At 56.6% G+C, this 19,310-nt stretch overlaps 1 protein-coding gene across 4 annotated transcripts in view; it reads left to right on the top strand.

The window, feature by feature from the left end:
• The window catches only part of TNS3 (tensin 3), a 174,509-nt gene extending 163,979 nt beyond the window's left edge, over window positions 1-10,530 (top strand). For all 4 annotated transcript variants that reach the window (XM_081079437.1, XM_081079438.1, XM_081079436.1 and 1 more), the window contains 4 exons: window positions 4,462-4,630; window positions 6,684-6,752; window positions 7,100-7,126; window positions 8,362-10,530. In XM_081079437.1, coding sequence (XP_080935563.1) covers window positions 4,462-4,630; window positions 6,684-6,752; window positions 7,100-7,126; window positions 8,362-8,506 — 410 coding nt within the window. In that variant the 3' untranslated portion in view covers window positions 8,507-10,530. The remainder of the gene's footprint in view (window positions 1-4,461; window positions 4,631-6,683; window positions 6,753-7,099; window positions 7,127-8,361) is intronic.
• Window positions 10,531-19,310: the final 8,780 nt, after the last annotated feature.

Here is a 19,310-nt window from a genome sequence, read left to right as displayed (position 1 = left end):
ATGATGAATAGAGCCGCCATAACCATCCATGGGCAGGCTTATGTGTGGACATAAGTTTTCACCTCCTTCAGTAAATACCAAGGAACAGATTGCTGGATCGCGTGGTGAGAATGTGTTTAACTTTGGAAGAAACTGCAAACCTCCTTCCAAAGTGGCTGCACTGCTGTGCACCCCCACCGGAAACGAGTGATCCCGGGGCTCCACATCCTGGCCGCCGCGTGGGGTGGGCAGTATTCTGATAGGTGAGCAGTGGTACCTCATTGCTGATTTGGTTTGCATTTCCCTGATGACATGTGACGGAGAGCATCTCCTCAGAGATTATTTTCCATCTGCATGCCTTCTTTGGTGAGTTGTCTGGTAAGGCCTTTGGTCCATTTTTTAAATCAGGTTCTTTGTTTTCTTACTATTGAGTTTTAAGAGTTCTTTGTACATTTTGGATAACAGTCCTTCATCAGTTGTGTTTTTGAGACATTTTCTCCCAGTCTGTGGCTTGTCTTCTCATTCTCTTGACCGTGTCTCTCGCAGAGCAGAAAATTTTCATTTTAATTAAATCCAATGTATCAGTTATTTCCTTCATGGATCGTGCCTTTTGTATTGTATCTAAAAAGCTATCACCAAACCCATGGCCATCTAGATTTCCTCCTGTGTTTCCTCGGAGGTTTATAGTTTGCATTTTACATTTAGGTCTGTGGTCCATGTTGAGTGAATTTTTGTGAAGGGTGTGGCGTCTGTGTCTAGATTCATTTTTGCTTGTGGACGACTGGTTGTTCCAGCACCATTTGTTGAAAAGACCATCTTTGCTCCATTGACTTGCCTCTGCTCCTTTGTCAAAGGTCAGCTGGCTGTACTTGTGGGGTCTGTTCCTGGGGCTCTATTCTGTCCCACTGATTGGTTTGTCTATTTCGTCACCAGCTAAAGTGCAGTCTCTCTGGTTTCAAGAGGAATGTTTTGATCTCTTTAGACTTTCCTTAACGGAGAAGTGACGTATGGCCATACCAGAGATGACAGGTGTGTGCCCACGTGTGCTACAACCTGAATCTCCAAAGTGAAGAATGCTCAGTCCTGGGTTCGAGGCTCTGCCACTCAGATCGCTGAGCCCTGCAGACCTCCGCATACTACAGTTCCCCCGCTACCTGAGAGTAGAGTGTTCCTCTGAAAACTTGCATTAGCCAAAATGGTGTACAGTGAAGCGTACCCCCACTTTCCGAAGGCTGCGTTATGCTACTTCCCTTTTACAAAGACCTACGTTCATGCAGGGGCCTGGGATATCATCTCTCCCCCACACCATGGGTGTAAAGACCAGATGAAGAGGACACTGAGAAAGACCCTGGGGGCTATGTATAACACGGTCCCAGAAACTGTTCTCATATTCCCGCCACGCTGCTTTCATGTAAAAACACTTTTCTGGCCCAAGAGGAATGGCCTTCCCTGTGACCTCGTCCTTTCACCATGTGGGCCCAGTTGGAAGGGCAGATCCTGGGTGACAGCCCCACAGCTATGAGGTGGTGGTTCCCGTGCCAGAGATGAGCTCAGTGCCCCCACAATCGTTTCAGATGGTCCCTGCACCCCCTAGAGGCTGTTGCCTCCTTATTTCAAAGTAACGGCATGTCTCTGGGTCCTGGCAAGGTTCCCAGGGCACACGAGAATTTGCTGCAGACCCACCTATGCCCTTCACCCGGGAGACAGGGCTGCAAAACCCCGTTCACTCAGATTTGTTGGTTTCGTATCATCTCACCACAACCAGCATTTCATGTTTCTCCTTCAACTTTATTGTTATTTAACATTTTCCAATAGATGTGGAATTAATGGATCAGTGGACGAGTTGACCGCAGAAAGGTGATACTAAAGTCTTCTGTTCTGGCTTTTCATTTCTAAGTCACGTTATGATCTTATTAAATCATACGTAGCACATATCAATAACTACAAGCGTTTTGTTTCTCTAGGGTGGGCCTTCTGAGTGTCAGCACTTTAGTCAGAACCCGGGGTCTTTTTTAACAATCTGAGTCGGGCATTTACATAGAGGGTTAAACTATGAGTGGGTGAAGTTTACGTCCTTTGATAATCTCTTGGTTCTAAAACACATCGGAAGGTAGGAATTTCTGTACAGATACCTTCATGGCTCACAAGATAAAGAATCGGATCAGGACACAGAAAGGTGGCCAGAAGAGCGAGGCCGCTGTGGAGGGCAGCCCCTTCCGGGAGGTTCAAGGTCGTTTACACAACATCAGAGCAACCCTGGCTGGGAGGTGGGTAGATGGTCCGAGCTCTGCTCACTGCAAGGAAACTGAGTGAGGTTTTTTTCTTAAACTACATTCCATCTGCTGTCCTAATTCACTGAGATCCCTGGACCCCTGGATTTGACCGTGCTCTGGGACTCCCTCGTCCAGCTTCCTTGTAAGGGGGGAGGCCCAGGCAGGACAATCAGCAGGGCTGGACTGTGTGTAGCACGAGGCGTAGACTTCAGATCTCTTCAGTTAATCCCTTTCATTTGAAACTGACTGTGAGTGTGTCCAGTCTCTAAAACAATTCTGTTTATGTTTTTAGTCTCAGTTCTTAATTGGTTCTTGTTGAAGCAGAAGAATGCAGTATAATCCTGAAAAGAAAGGCATTTTAACCAGACTTCTGGCAGACTTCCCACAAGTCTTGGGGCTGTGGTTTTACCTTACTGTGTAGTAGTGTATTTTCTTTATAAAAGTGATGTGTGTTCTTTAACTTAAACAAAGAAGATGCAAAAGAGCGAGGGAGACTGGATTACTCAGAGACCCGTCACCCATTTGCAGACACTGAGTGATAGCCCTTCTCTCACGCAGCGTGAGAGGCTCAGCCGTGGTTTTGCAAACACACTGCAGATCTGTCATTGTCAGTGGCTAAGTGACGGTCCGGTGTGCGCCCAGCTCCTGTGGTTGTTCGTCTAGCTTGTTTCTAGTGTCCCCGAACCCCGGATGCTGCTTAGGAGGCCTCCTCTCTTCCTTACTTCTTTTCAAGATTCTGGATTGTTGCCTTAGGACCCTACATTCCCAGAGGGTAGGCCTCAGTGATGACGTCTAGACCCTGGACTTCTGTTCCGTGCTGGCAAATCACTTTCCCGGAGTGGCCCAGCCAGTGCCACGCAGCGCTCCACGCTGGGGGTTTGTGGGTGCTGTGCCATCCAGAGTCACGCCAGGCACCACGGCTCCTCATCCCTGGACAAGATGTGTACTTGCTCTGTGGACCTGGATGTCTTGGGCCTGGCCCAGCGGGACAGACACAGCAGGGACCCTCAGGCCCACCTGTCCACTGCTGGACAGTAAGGACTCGGGGGGCTACTGCGTGCTCGGCACAGCTGCTGGAGAGGGCAGTGCCCCTCCCGTGCTGTGTGGATTGACAGCGTGGCTGCCCGTGGGAGAGAGGTGCCCCAAACAGACGGCTGCTGCTTCCCATCAGAAGGCCGCGTGTGACGCTGCTGAGATCAGGCCGCCTGTGACTGCAAGTGTGCAGACTGCCATTGGTGGGATTCCACTGAAGTTAGATCAGAAGTTTCTCTCTTCCTCTTTTGTAACTGTTTCGTTGGCATGACAGTGGGACTAGCAAATCAGAGACCGAATCTTCACTCTCCGAAATCAAAGTGCCTTGAGCTCTCCAGGCGCCCTTCCAAGTCCTGCTCCTACACACACATGCTGTTTGGTTTACTCTTTGAACCAGAGCACAGACACAGCTTTATTCTGCTTCCCCATGGCCACGAACATTCTCCACGTTGCTATCCAATTTCCATGGTCACCACGTGCTGGTTGTTTGGTGCTTCATTGAGGGACTGACTCAGCCCCTCCTCTGTTTGGGGACATGCCTTGTCCCAGCTTTTCTCGCTATAATGTGATGTGGCTCGGCCTCTTCTCCAACTTGGTGGCCTCACATGGTGATGGTGTGTGTCCTGTGTCCGTCCTCTCAGAAGCGAGACCTCTAGTTTAGCCGGTACAGGCGGCTCTTCTGACCATCCCGAGTCCCGACCCAGGACGACTGTCCTGGCTGACACCAGGTTTCACAGAAGCACCTGGTCTATCGCAGCTTTGCAGGCACCGAGCTCTGGGCTGGCCAGTCACTGGTCTCCACTCTCAGCTCCAAGCAGGGTGGTGATGGGTGCAGACCACACACTCCCCTCTCGGACGCTTCCTAAACTCCAGTCGTGATTGGGCTCTTGTCCCACCCAGACTACAGTCTCACATGGGGACGCCAGACGCAAATGGCGCAGCAGGGTGAAAACTCGTCCTGGGGTCACCAGGAGGGTCCCCGGGACTCCAGTGCTGCGTTTACTCTCTGCGTTGGCCTTAGGGCAAGTATCTCTGGGTCTCTCAGTCTCCACGCCTTCAGAGCAAGGGGCAAAGGGTGTCTGCCTCTGCTGCACCTGGCACGGGCCACAGGTGTAAGCCACTGGTGCCCTTCAGGACCACCGTGCGTGACCAACCCTGTGCTTCCCCTCCTCTGCAGCCTGCAACGTGTGGTACCTCAACTCCGTGGACATGGAGTCCCTCACAGGCCACCAAGCCATCCAGAAGGCACTGAGCATCACCCTGGTCCAGCAGCCACCACCGCTGTGCACCGTGGTTCACTTCAAGGTGTCAGCCCAGGGCGTCACCCTGACGGACAATCAGAGGAAGTGAGTGTGGGCGGGGCTGCGCAGGGGCGGGGCTGCACGCGGGGTGGGGCTTCGGGGCGGGGCTGCGAGGGGGCGGGGCTGCGCGCGGGGTGGGGCTTTCGGGGCGGGGCTGTGCGGGGGCGGGGCTGCGCGCGGGGTGGGGCTTCGGGGCGGGGCTGTGGGGGCGGGGCTGCGGGGGCGGGGCTCCTGGGCCTTAATGATCCATCCTCCTTCCCGTCATCAGATGGGTCCCGCCCCCTCTTGGGTAGGCTGTTAATGTGGGGCCCAAATGCTTTTTCTAAGGAATCAGTAAAATTAAAAATTATGCACACTCCTGTGTAATTTACAAATGCAAAATCTTTTAAGTCATTTCTGTAAAAATACTCTATGAGTAATAGAATCCACATCACTTCTAACTGGTGACATTGTGGCCTTGCTAGATATGATTTCAGTGTCTACATAATATAATGGTTACATAATCACATAAGCTAATCCATATTAATAAGTTGTTGATTATTACCTTGTTCCATGTGACAGTATGTTACAGTATCTGACTATCTAGATAGTAGGTGATGGTTCAGTTTCAAGCCACTTTCATCAGAGCTGCCCATGTGCAGCTCTGCTGAGCAGGTGGCCCACGGGCACCTTTGTGGCCCCATCTGAGCAGCCCCACCAGGTGCCAGACAGAACAATGGCAGGCGTGTCCCTCCCACCAGCAGAGGCTTTGAGCTCCAGATCAAAGGCATTTCAGGCACAGTTATTACTGATTTGTTAGGAAACAGCCCGGTGTGACCGATAAGGACACCAGTCATCAACCGTACAGACAGATGGCAGGAGCGTCCCGGGCACCACTCAGACCAGCTACCCAGGCTCTTCCCTGCCTCCCCCACGTCCCCCTCACAAGGCTCCAGGTCTCGTCCCTGAAGGGGATGGTTTCTGAACCAGAACCTTCCATCCACTGCTGTCATGGCGAAGCGGGTTGGGCGGTTCACCCATAACCCTTCTCCAGCTCAGGACAGGGGTGTGACGGGGGCCGTGGGCCTCGATCCTCAGATCTGGGTGCCATGTCCCGGCCACTCCCCAGGGAAGTGACCACCGCAGGTCCTTCACCCCGTGACCCTCCATTTCTTCATCTTTCTACATCAAAGTCATGGTCTTGGGATTTTAGTGACTTGAGTGAAGTGAGCACGTGGCAGGAGCCCAGAACAGCTGAAGAGTGGACACGGTGGGGAGCACAGCTGTTTCTTCCCAGCGTGTCCCCTGGCTCCTGCCACCTGTGCTTTTTCTGATCTCTGGTTTCCCATGTCCTTAGAAACCTGCTGGGTGTGTGGGGGGAACCCTGTCCATGGCATTAAGGATCTGTCCTCTTGTGAGACACAGAATTCGAATTGAGACTGGCTGGTGCTGGATGGGGGCTGTACCCTCCCCGACAGCCCCCATTACAGGGGTGCTCAGGGCCCCCGACTGGAAGATGTCCAGGCCTGTGCCTCTGTCATGCGCTGGCCTCCCTCTCCTCCTGATGACCTTTCTTCCTGTGTCAGGGGCAAAGCCACCAGTGTCTGCGGACACGATGTCTCCCAGGAGGAGAGACTGGCCCCGCTAAACACGGGGTGTGGGCCTCATAATCATGTGGACCTGGGGCAGGTGGTGCTCAAAGGAGCAGGGGTGGGGACACTGGCACTGGAAAGTAATGATGCTATGATGTGAGCCTGGCCGGGGACAGAGGGGTCCTCTGGTGGTTGCACCAGTGACCGTGCTGGCTCAGCAGACGGATGCCCTTTCCACACGCGAGGCAAGTCAGGCTGGCGACGGTGGGCGGCTCCGGGCAGGGCAGGGCAGGCTCACAGCCCCTCGCGGCCGGCGCCTGCGTGGCGGCCCCTCGGTTTGCTCCTGTCCCACGCACCGTGCTTCTCTTCACCCGGGGACAGTTTTCCTCCCGCATGCCAGCGTCACATGTCTGTGGACTTGTGATGAGTGTGCGCTCGCTCCTCCCTCCAAACCCGTCAGAGCGTCGCCCGCGGCGTCCCGGTGGGGAGCGGCCCAGGCCCTCACCGCCCCTCCCGTGTCCCCACAGGCTCTTCTTCCGGAGGCACTACCCCGTGAGCAGCGTCATCTTCTGCGCGCTGGACCCGCTGGACCGCAAGTAAGACCTGTGCGGGGGGGGGGGGGGGGGGGGGGGGGAGCCCTGCGCCCTGGGGGGGGGAGCCCTGCGTCCTGTGGGGGGGGGGAGCCCTGCGCCCTGTGGGGGGGGGAGCCCTGCGCCCTGTGGGGGGGGGAGCCCTGCGCCCTGTGGGGGGGGCGGAGCCCTGCGCCCTGTGGGGGGGGCGGAGCCCTGCGCCCTGTGGGGGGGGGAGCCCTGCGCCCTGTGTGTGGGGGGAAGCCCTGTGGGGGGGGGGAGCCCTGCGCCCTGTGGGGGGGGGGAGCCCTGCGCCCTGTGGGTGTCCAGACCCAGACGGGAACGTGACTCTTGTGTTTCCTCTGTTTGGCAAGGTGGATGGCCGACGGCCTGGGCTCCAGGTGAGCTGCCTGCGCGCTGCGCTCCCCGGGGATTCTGGCCCAGACTTCCGAGCGGTCCTCGCGAGGACCGGACTGAGTGATGCCAGTGCGCGTGGGTTTCGCTTTCCCAGAGCGGAAGCGTTCTCGTGGTGCCGGGGCCAGTGGGCGCCTGCTCTCCGAGGGGGCCGTGTTTGCGTGGGGTCCGTGGAGCGAGACACGGTAGTGAGAAGCAGGTGGTGCCGGACGGTGGGGCTGCGGTCGCGAGGTCGGGCATGAGGAGGACGAGCGGTGCGTGTGGGCACGGTGGCGTGGGCACGCCGGCCCCAGAGGCAGCGGGATGTGCCGTGGGCACCGCACTCTGTGGCCAGCCGGGCGCCGTCCTGGGCAGCGTGGGGCAGTCTGCAGGCCCACAGGGGAACTGGGCCACGTCACCCACGCTGAGTGCCAGCCAGGGAGGCCGAGTCACAGGCGTCCTTCCCAGCATTCCTGTTCCCGTCGCCCCTCTCTCTCAGGCTCGGACCAGGTGCCCAGAGGCCTTGCTTAGGTCCCTGGTGGGGCCCAGCCCTGGGCTCTGGCTGCAGGGCCAGCGGTGCTCCCAGCCACGTGGAATGTGTGACCCCATTGGGGTGATTTGAATGCCCCTGGCTGATCCCTCCTAGGTGTGGAAACGGCTAAACTGAAACAAGACACTCCTTCATCTCTCTAAGAGGGAGGAGAAAGGCTTTGCAGGGGCTGGGACCCCGACAACAGCAGTTACTGTGTCAGGTCGGGCTCCTGGGCGCCTGTGCAGATAATGGCTTCAGTCCTTCTAGGAGGAATAACTGGACATGTTGTGGCTTACACGGCCCTCGGCTGTGTGTCGTGGTGACGCAGGCGCACGAGCCTTAGGGGGACTCTGCCCTGTGGGGGCAGCAGGGGAGTAATCTGACCCCAAGGGGCAGCCGGGTCGTCCCCAAGGACACTGGGAAGTGGGCTCGACAACCCACCCTGACAAGTGTCCATAGGCCTCGGGCTGGGCGTGGAGACGCACCTGTGACTCCTCTGGTCCCTGACCAGGACGGGCGGCCCTCACCTGAGCAAAGGTGCAGCATTAACATCCTGCCGCAGAGGGTGAAGGTGCAGAGGAAGCTGGCAGGGGTCCCGAAGGGCACGGGGGCCCTAGCAGGCGGAGGTGGCAGGAGGAGGCTGGGCTTTGCGTCCCCACTCGGGCCTTGCAGGTTGGGACACTGATGCGCTGACCCTACTGTCCTTTGCAGAATCTTTGGGTTTGTGGCCCGGAAGCAGGGCAGTGCCACAGACAACGTGTGCCACCTGTTTGCAGAGCACGACCCCGAGCAGCCCGCCAGCGCCATTGTCAACTTCGTGTCCAAGGTCATGATCGGCTCCCCTAAGAAGATCTGAACCCCTCACAGCTGGAGGTGGCAGTGGGGCTGGGGTGGCCCTGCTGTGTCACTGACTGTGGCCCTGACATTCCTGGCCCAGGCGAAGGGGCTCCTCCCACCCCCTCCCCAAGAGCAAGCAGTGTGTGCTGGGCATGGTTCCAAGAGGAGCCACGCCCACACGTCTGCAGCCCAGCGCTTTCTGGGCACTGCATCACCCACTCGGGTTGCCAGCTGGAAAGGACCGTGCGAGCAGACGTGGGGTCCCATGCTCTTTGCACGCTGGTGTCTGGGAAGGAGGGACGCCCAGCCCTCGCCACCTGCTGTGGCTTCTGTCCTCCCCCAGCAGATGCCATTAACCTGGGGAGATGGCTGTGTGATGAAGGCTCGTGCAGGTCAGGCCCTTCTGGAACACTGGGCATGAGTGAGGGGACGGCTTGAGGGGCTGTCAGGATGAGGTGTCCCCATGGGCTGGAGAGCCCCACCTCGGCCTGGTGACTGCCCTAGCCCCCACCCCCACATAGGGTCTGAAAGGGGTGCTGGGCCTCGAGATGAGAACTGGAGACGACGGAATCTAAATGCCATTTCCATGGAATTTCTATTGTACTTTTGCCAAATTATTTATGGTCGCGATTTGCCACGTCCTGCCTGTGTTGGGGGCACCAGGACCGAGGGCGGCGCGGTGGACGCCCATGCGAGGTGTCCCCAAAAGGTCCCTTTGCCTCCAGCATCCCCCTCCCCCTAACACTTGGCCCTCGGTCTGTTGTTTCTAGGCTACAGGTGGCGTCCTTTCTGGGGAGGAAGGTTCTGGAAGGGTGGGACATGCTTAGGTTTGAAAGCTCCATCCTTTTGGCCCAGGTGTGTGGGCTCCTCAGTGAGGGGAGATGAGAAGGTGTGAGCCTCTCAGGGCACTTGTCTCTCCGGCCTCAGGCAGGCATCAGGAGCTGCTGACGCTGATGTGATCAGCAGTGCGGCGACCCGTCGCCCCGTCCGTCCGTGGTCACAGGCTTGGAAGAGCCGATGGCCCTGCACGTCCCATCGTCCTAAGTTACCGTCTCCTCCCATGGTTTCTGGGCATCACCGTGACGTCATCAGGCGAGGGTTTGGACGTGCGCTTTGTGCACACTCTGTGTGTCAGAGACATGGCAGGAGCAGAGCTGGCACTGCGGTGGCGGTGAGCGCGGCGCATGTGGAAGCAGATGGCTGCCCGCGTTCAGCTCATAGCCATGCGCCAAACGCAGGCGCCTGATTTCTGTTCTAAGCGTGTGCCTGGTCTCCGCCCACCTTTCCTGCCACCTGGTGGGTGACGGGAGAGACTGTAGGCGCCTCCCAGGCCTGAGGTCCTGGTCCCTGCGGGAGTTGGAGGGATCGCCACGTGGCTCCTGAGATGGCTGACGCCGCGTGTGACCCAAAAGACGAAGGCCAGGCCCCTATTTTCTGACGAAAGAAGGGGGGCTTGTGTAGAAATCGGAGCGAAAGGGTGGAACGGGGAGCTCAGGCTGCGGGGACAGTAGGGGCTTCCGCGCCCACTGCAGAACGCTCGAGGAGCCACACACTGACTGGCCCCCTGTGACCTGTCCTCTCGGGCTCCAGGGCCTCAGGTTTGCTCTAAGCAGATGGCTCCCTCCGGGGAAGCGGGGAAGCCAGGCCCTGGTGTCTGAGGAGCTGGTACGTCAGCCCCGCGTTCATGTTACGTGTTACATGTGTGTTGACTGGAACAAGACCACGTGACGTTGGTGCTCCCGAGAACTGAACCCACAGTGCCACAGCCAGCGTCCCACTGGCCCTCACTAACCACACACTGAGTCCTCCAGTGCTAACCTGTAACCAGGTTAAGTCACAGCCGTTACGGTCTCCCCGTGTACCCTCTGCACCGGAGACTGCCACGTCTCCTCTGCCTTAACCAGTAGTGGAGTTCTTACTTTTCTTATATTGTAAAGACTATATCCAATATGTACATGAATGTTCTATAAACCCTATGTATAGGCGTTTTGTCTGTCCATTAAATATCATCTCTATCAGAGTATAATAAATATTAACCATGGTTTTTGTGGTGGGCGTCTGTTTTTGTGCTGGTACGTGTGCCCCGAAGGTTGTGTGCAGGAGCGTATGTGTGTGCAGGTGTGTGTCTGTGTGTTTCTGGGGAGTTTAAAGGAGATTGTTCATGGATTCACTTATACGTCTGTGTATATTTTCCCTTCAAGAACATAGTTTAAGAGTTCTGCCCTGAGACTTTGGAAACATTGTATTCAGGATTTTAAGAATTTAATTCCTTGTGTAATGTGCGGTGTGATCGTGGGTGCTGGCAGGTTTTGCTGTTGGGCCCCTGGTGGGACTTGCCAGGTGTCACCTAGTTGGGCATTGGACAGAATGGAAAGTGGAGTGGTCCCCCATTTCTTCAGCAGGCACAGGTGGCAGGTGCAGCACGCCCTCCTGGCTCTCGGGGCTGCTGGGGTTTGTCCCCCCAACTAGGTGGGGGCGCATCATGCGGGCTTTCTGCCCCCTCGGGTCTAGACCCCCTATCCTAGAGACCTCCCTCCTGAGACAGGTGATGGGAGCACAGGACCCCACTGCCCTTGTTCCCTCTGTGACACAGGGTGGCTGCCGGACACTCCTCAGCATGTATCTGTCACATCCAGGCGCCAGGGGGTGGACGGTCACTGTGCTACACAGGCCCGCCTTCCTCTCCCAATGCAGGCTCTAGCATAGACATGGTCACTGTTGTCACCAGGCTCAGGGCTGACGTGTGACATTCATTTAGCTTAAGCCTCATGAGTGCATCCGCTCCAGGCAGAAGACAAGCAGTGCCTAGCCCCGTTTTGGGGTGGCCAGGCATGCAGATCTCAACTGGCGGCCCCTCCACCCCTTAGCTCGTTTCCCTCCCACCCTGTGAGCCTGTGCCACTCCTCCCTCCACTCTGGGACGTTCCAGCAAGACGTCGTGCCCACATGTTGGGAAGGTGGGCTTGTAACGTGCCAGTGTAGGGCCAAGTGTGGAGTGGGCAGGCGGAGCTGGGTGGCCCTCTCCATCAAGAGGTCCCCGCCGCGCCCTCAGAACCCCTGGCTAATGTCCCAGCAGGGAGTGATGGTGGCCAAGGCCCTGGTTCCACATCCTTCATGGGTGTGCTTTCCAGGATCACAGTCTGGGTGTGTCGCGGTGGCCCAGAGGACTGTGGGAGATCCGCTGACCACCAGGTGTCGCTGGACAGGCCCTGCTGTGTGGGGGCAGCACGTCTCAGCTCACATTCAGCGGTTTATTATCGATGGGCCCCAAATACATCAAAAGGGAATCTTAAAGACTGACCAACAGGTAGGCAAGAAAACAAAAATGAAAACAAGGCAAAACAAATAATATAGCTGACTGTAGCCCTAATTTATCAGTAATTACCTTACATGTAAATGTTTGAACTATGCCAATCAAAAGACAGAGATTGGCAGAGTGAATAAAAAATAAAACGTGACCCAATTACATACTTTTTATAAGACATTTCAAATTCAGTGACATCGATAAGTAGAAATTAGGATATAAAGATACATCATGCCAACGTTACAGCGGAGAAACCACCACTGTATTGATGCCTGCCTAAGTGCACTGAGAGTGAAGAGAATTGCTGGACGCAGGAGCACAGGGCGCTGTCGCACGAGGGTCCATCCGCCGAGAGACGTAGCCGTCCTGAATGTGCTCACCAAACAGTCTCAGTGCGCGAAGGAATGCCACAGAGCGAGAGGCAAGGTGGACATTTGGGACTAGACGCGACCTTCTCAGCAGCTGATGGAGCCACTGGACGCAAAGGCAGAAGGCACGGAAACCTGAGCCACGCAGCACCCAGCGGGCGCCAACTGGCAAGTGCTGAGCCCGCCCGCAGCCCGCCCGCACTCTCCCCAGGATACATGGCTGGATTCTGAGCTGTAGAGTGGAGGTGGGTCCCCGCAAAGGTGCGCCCCTTTGGGGAGATGCAGGGTGCCATAGGCTGCCAGGTCACCTGTGTGCTGCAGAACAGCGGTCGGTGGGGACAGTGAAGCCGACACTGGTTGCCTACTGTTGACCAAGCGCGAGCACTTGCCGGTGGGCCCTGGTGGAGGGTGCGAGCCCCCTCTGAGCCCAGGAAGTCTCCCCCAGCACACCCAGGGGCCTGGCTGGGGGCGTGCTCCCTGTTGTCTGGGCCAGGACTCGGCTGGCACCACAGGTCACCCCAGTGTCCTGGGCACTGGCTTCTGGTCACTTTGTCCAGCTGCAGTGGCAGCTCCTATAATGTAGGGCACAGACGAATTCGGTGACCTTAGCTGCTGAGAAATGAACAGATGAGGTGGCGATGGCAGGTGGCCCCTGCCCATTTCCAGACAATGACGCTCAGGGTCAGAAAATCTGGGCACTCAGGACACAGGCCCGGATGGAAATGGAGAGTTAGTTCTTTTCAGCGGTTTGGGGCTTGGTGTTGCTCCGGGCGCCATGGGAGGCTGCGAGACGTCTGTTGCACATCCCTCCCTGCGCTTGCGCCCGCCCTGCGCTCCCCTGGTGAGCGCCTGCCTTGTGCCCTGTGCCCTCCATTTGCCCGGGAAGATGCCCGCGGAACCGGTGTCCAGGCCGCCGGGCGGGTTGGGAGCGTCGTGGCAGCACCGCCCCCTGGTGGCCGGCGCGTCTCACTGCCGCAGGGGGCACAGCGGAGGCCGCGGTGGCCGTGCCAGCTGCCGGCCGCAGAGAGCCTTGTACTGCGTTGGCGGCGTGGGTACCGGGGCCCAGTTGTCTGGCTTCACATCTGGGCTCTGCGGTGAATTCATGTGTGACTTGGACACGTTACTTGACCGGTCCAGTTTTCTCCTTTGTCAAATGGGAGCAATGACTGACAGTGCTAGGTGACAAGGTCGTCGTGAGCCTTAAATGAGGGGTCAGAACTGCACCTGATGAGGAATTGGCACCACGTAATTTCTAGCTGTACTTATCTTTAAAAACTGTTAGTAGAGTCCAGAGTCCCTGTTAGGTCAATTGACAGCATTTCTTGGTGGGTGTTCAGCATTTCAAGCCCTGAAAATTGGAGACCCGTTGTACGAGTGAGAAATTGTCCTTTGCAGCGGTGACCCCCCCCACCCCCCGCCCCAGGGGTCAGCAAACTCTCCAAAGAAGGCTGGATGAGCTGCACGGGTTTGTACAGGCGGCTGGCAGACCCCTCCACTGCTGGGGTGGACAAGGTCGCTGGCCACAGGGACCCACGCGCTGGTCCAGTAGTCTCTGTGTCGTGGCACGAGCAGTTGCTGGCAGGGCCGAGCTGGCCTCAGCTCCCACAGGAAGCAGACACATCCCTTTCTCCCTTTCCTGTGCACCTCCCGCCCCCCTGGCCACCTTGCTGTCGCCACCCACCTCCCAGCCATCCTTGCGATGCCAGGGATGCAGAAACACCAACAGATCAAACGAGAGACACCTCCTTTGTGAGGTGATGAAAACCTAAAATTGGTGGAGCTGCTGGTGCCTTGTGGGAAATACACTGAAAGCCGCTGACCCTTACCCCCTCGGGGGTGAAGAGCACGAGAGCTCAGTAAAGCTGCTGTAACAGTAAACAGTAAGCAGAAAGAATCCAGGAGAAGATCAAAGACCAACGCGGGTGTCCTCAGTGACATGCCTTGCGTGGGGAGTGTGGCCTGACAGCACAGACGGGACGTGGCTGCCACGTCACCCAAGGCTGCCATCTCAGAGGCCGGGACTTGTGAAGCAAGTGAAAGTGCCCTTTCCGTCAGTCTCCTAGCCGTGTTGGTTTCAAGAACTATCAAGTGCCTGCAGAGGATGGGCCTGTGTCACTGTGGTGTCGGGCTCCTTCTCCGTGACATGGCCGTGCTGGGAGGCCTCCTGCAGTGAAGGGACCAGAACACAGCCAGGTGATGGGAGGGGAAACTGAGACACGGAGGGAGAGACAGGCCGACCTCCCACCCATAATGGGGGGCTGTTCTCCTAAAGTCCCAGGTTTAGCTTTCCTACATCACCTTAGGCGGAGAGATGCACCCAGCAGGCTAGAATTCCCAGGGAGCCCAGGTGGCAAGAAGGGTGCCCATCCCAAAGCCAAGGGACATGAATTCTTGGTACAAACAGATGTTTAGTAACGAGACTCGGCAGGAGCCTCTGCATGTGCGCGCGGTTGTGTGTCTGGGGTCCTCCTTATCACCTCTGACCCCAGCAGGTCAGGGACAGAGGTGGGCCAGGAGTGGCAGGGGACACAGAGCTCCTCGGTGGCCAGCAGGGACCAGGCCCGGAGGGGCCCCTGGGACCCAGTGCCTTCCCGCAGCCCCAGCAGTGGTGACAGGAACGCTGGCAGAGCCTGCACTGACCAAGACCAGGGGTTGTGGGCCTGCAGTCACGTGAACCCCGCGTTAGAGAACAAAGGGGGCAAGGCTTTTGCAGGTGGGTGGGTGCGACACGCACCCGCTGCTGGGGAGACACTGCCCCTGCTGGCCGCGCCTGCCCAGCTGTTGCTGCGGGTCCCTCCTGCCCCGCCAAGCCCTCAGGTGTCATTACACGGAGGGAGAAAGACACAAAGTGGTGACACAGCGGCAGTTGTGGCAGAGTGGTTGGGCTCTTCCTTTTTCGGTGTCCAGAAGCCACTTGATGCCAAAGCCCCTCGTCGCAAGGACCGCGCCGAGGTCGGCCGTCGGGGCGGGTGCACGGGCCGGGCGGCCGGCAGGGGGCGCGCGCCACCCAGAGCCGGAGCCGCGGGCGGGGACGGGCGGGGACGGGCGGGGACCGGAGCACGGGGCCGCGTCCTGCGCGCTGAGCGCCACGCGGGGTGCGGGCGCCGGGCGGTGCTGTGAGGCCGGGCTGCCGCGTCCCCATGCCGGCGACACCGCGTGTCCCGCTGCGCAGGAGCGAGCTGAGCCCACACACGCACCCCCGCATTGCAGGGTAAGCGGGGGCGCTGGCCCTGGCCCCGGCCGTCCCCGCACCGCCTGTGGCTCCGTGGGCAGGTGCCCGGTGCGACCCACCGCTTTGGCCGCCACTGGCGGTGTGGCGCTCCCCTCGGGGCTTTGCTGGGCACCCCCCGCTGCCCCTGAGCTGCTCTGTCCCCAAAGACCCCACCCAGTGTCCTGCGCTGTCAGCCCCTCTCGTGTTTGTCCTCTTAACGCGCCCGAAGCACCGGAGGGCTTTCCTGCTGGGACAAGCGGAGGCCCGGGCGCAGTGAGGGGACACGGCGGGGACAGCTTCTGGTCCCTGCAGGTGGTGATGCTGCAATTACTGCTCACTGGGCCGCCTGGCTCTGTGACCCAGGAAACATGCTTCATCCCCTTCTTCTATTTTTGTACTTTTCCAAATGAGTTTATTGCTTAGACTCCCCCACGGGCGACCAAATCCGGGTTGATTTGTTTCAGCACCTTTCTGAGCTCCTCAGCTGCTAACGCTTGTGTTTCCATCCAGGGCTACACCGGCTCTTTTAACTTTGCGTGTTACATGTGACCTTGAACCTTTCGTGGTAAAGGAACATAGCTCTGCCACGAGAGCCAGGAGGCTGAACAACTCCTGTATGCCATGTTCCATTTCTGGGATTCCACCCCAATCATTTTTGAATCATTAAAAAGCAGATCTGAGTAAAAGCTTTATGAATGCAGATATTGGCCAAAGCATTTCAAATAATGAAGGTTTGCAAATGCTCTCGTTATTCCAGAGCCGGTCAACAGTTGTTCAGTAAAATATGGCACATCATTTGATGAAACGATCATTTTGAAAACAATGTTAACATTGTTTTAGTATCTTTATTGATATTTAACATATGTAACTACAACATTCAGCCAATTTAAACGTCGTTCAGTGACTTTTCGTAAGTGTACACAGTTGTTCATCCATCAGCACAACCACATCTGACGTCACCCGTGAGTGTCCCCGTGACCCAGAAATCCCACTCCTGGGTCTCTACTCCACGGAATCGAAAACAGGCGTTCAAACAGAAACTTGCACACGGATGTCACAATTGCCAAAAGGCGGAAGCCACTCAAATTTCCATCAACTGATGAACGGATGAGAAAGTTGCGTGTTCACATCATGGAATGCAATCCAGCCCTGAAAAGGAGTTGCTGATCTGTGCTCTAATGTGGGTGAGCTTGAGAAACACTGTTAGGAAAGAAGCCAGACCCAGATGATCCCTGCAAGATTCTGTCTACATGACACGTGCAGAAGGGGCCCATCAACACACAGGAAGTGGACTCATGGGTCCAGGCTGGGTGAGGGCAGGTGGGGAGTGACTGCTGAGTGGGCATGAGATTTCCCTTTTCAGTGATGAAAAAGTTCTGAAACTAGTTACACAACATTGGGAAGGTACTAAATACCATAGAACTGTACACTTAAAATGGTTAAAATTCTTCACTTAGTCGTATGAATACTTTACTACAATGAAACAAATCAATTGAGCCCACGTGCGTGGCTTTGACTGTCTTTTGAAAGGTAGTGCAATACGGTAGAAAGACCACAGATTTCAGATGTGGGACGATTTGATGGTGACTCTGACACTCTCGCTCTGTGACCTTGACCAAACCTCTTCTCACAGTTATGGAGGCTGGAAGTCCAAGAGCAAAATGTCAGCAGGGTTGGTGACCTCTCTTCTTGGCGTGTAGATGGCCATCTTCCCATGTCCTCACATGTTCTTTCCTCCGTGCGCGTCTGAGTCCTGACCTCCTTTTAAGGACATTAGTCACATTGGATTAGGGCCTCACCCTAGTGACCTCATTTCACCTTGATTACCTCTTTAAAGACCCCATCTCCAAACAGCAACTTTGAGGGTTAGGACTCTGCCCTATGCATTTTAGGGGGACACTATCTGTGCATAACACTTATCAAGCGACGGGGTACCTGCTGTAAAGGAGGAGCTGACCTACGGGAAGTGGCCTAAGAGAAGACCAGTGACCTCCCAGCGGGAAGGAAGAGAGATCTTTTCAGTAGAGGAGCCACGGGTGTTAGCAGAAGGTACAGGCCAGGGCTGCAGGACGATGGCTGAATGAAGCCGGCAGGTGGGAGAGCCCCGAATCCCAGCTGTGGATCATGGGGACACCCTGTGTTGTAACTAGAGACGGAACAAGGTAAGATTGCTCTCTGAAGACAACCATCCCAATGGCTGCATGAAGCCTCTGCAGTTTCTCCAGCACCTGACCACCCACAGCTCCCGCCGGGCTGCCCCCAGAGCTGGGTCTTCCAGTGGCCAGGATGCCACCTCCGCAAAGGGTCAGCTGGAGCGGAGTCCTTGCTCCCTAGCAGCTTTTCAAAGAAGTTACAAAACACGGAGTGCTGTGGGAACCCAGGCCTCTCCCACCTTCCTTTTTTTGTAAACAAAGGAACTGCCAAAATGGAGCATCTCTCTCCATCCTTCCTTCAGAGGGTGATAATGTGGACTATCCATCATTTTTATTTCCATGCGTGAGCCATCCCAGCAGGGTCGGCACTCTTTTCCCCACCGGCCAGTGCACTTTTGTCCCCATCAACAATTGGATCTGGCACCTACTGATGTTTATTTCAATCTCATAATTAAAGAAGAATGTTAAGTGTACAAGTCAACTCTATTCCAAATGCTGGGAAGATCTGGAACAATGTAACCCCAAGAGAAAAGCTTAGGAAGAAGAAGAAAACCACATTTACAAATAACAAATTTGGAAATAACAGATCATTTTAGTTTGGGACACATGCAACTTTCCTAGACTGTTTTTTTTTGTGTGTGTCTGTTTGTTTGTTTTTAATGAGAATTCTTTGACAATCAACAGAAAGAGGTCAATTGCAATAACAATTTCAGAATAACCGTTAGAAACCAAAGGAAAACGCGGAGATGACAAAGAGGATTGACAGTCTGTGTGAGCCCATTTCGTAAAAGTGACTGCTGAGTAAAGACACAGATGTACCTGAGCAGGGACCCTGTGCCCTTACTTGTGCCAAATGACAGCGTTCAGCACCGTGTTTCGTCGAGGAGGAGCGTTTGTCCCCATCCAGCAGCATCTCCTGAAACTGCCACAGGCAGAAAGCTTCTGTATTCTGGTGGCGCTGGTAAGAAGCAGAGCGATTCTCCGCAGAGCTCAGGGCTGCCGGGTCTGGAGCGCGCTTTGGACCCGAGTCTCCCCGTGTCCTGCCCGGAGCGCAGCCCCCCCGGGGAGGCAGACGGTGACATGCTGAGGCCGTGGCGTCTGGCCTCCAGAAAGGGATGCCCGTGGGGCACCCCAGCACACAGTGGGTCTGGCACCTGCCATGCCTGGGGCCCGGGTGACCAGCTGCTTGATGGGGACGCCTACCTGAGCGGACGGCATGCAGGACGTTGTCCTCCTCCAGGCGTTTCTCCACCGAGGTCTCCTTTAGGATGTTAGCTCCTCCAGGCAGTGGACGATGGCAATTCAGCCTTCACAGCCCCAGCAAGAAGCCATAACACGTTCTCTGTACAGGAAACACTGCACAGACAGTCATGTTTTAACAGGACAGGAGTCTGTCAGCCTGGGCCTGTGGGAGGGGTGCCGCAGTGACCAGGACTTCCCTCCCCCCGGCCGTGCTCCCAGGATGGTTCCCACAGGGACAAAAGCCTAGCATCCCCAGGCCCACATTACCTTTCCCAGCCCCGCACCCTCCTTGCCTCCCATCTCAGAGGTTGGAGGGGTCGGAGTAGCTGCCTCTCGGCTCCCTTGTGAATGCGGGAGCCGAGCCACTCAGTTCTGGGCCAGTGGGGTCCAGGCTCCCGGTGGGGCTGCCTGAACCCCTGCCGCCTGTGGTCTTGTGCCCACCTGCCCCTCCTGCCTGTGAGCAGGTGTGATGCCTGGAAGTGCCAGGCCGTATTGCACACGTGGCCATCCGCTGCCCACTGCACGCTGTGGTGGGGACAGAGGGCC

Source organism: Rhinolophus hipposideros, assembly GCF_964194185.1.
Source record: "Rhinolophus hipposideros genome assembly, chromosome: 18".
Classification (NCBI taxonomy): Eukaryota; Metazoa; Chordata; class Mammalia; order Chiroptera; family Rhinolophidae; genus Rhinolophus; species Rhinolophus hipposideros.
The sequence above is the reverse complement of the archived record's forward strand: the minus strand, read 5'-3'. Positions and strand labels throughout refer to the sequence as shown.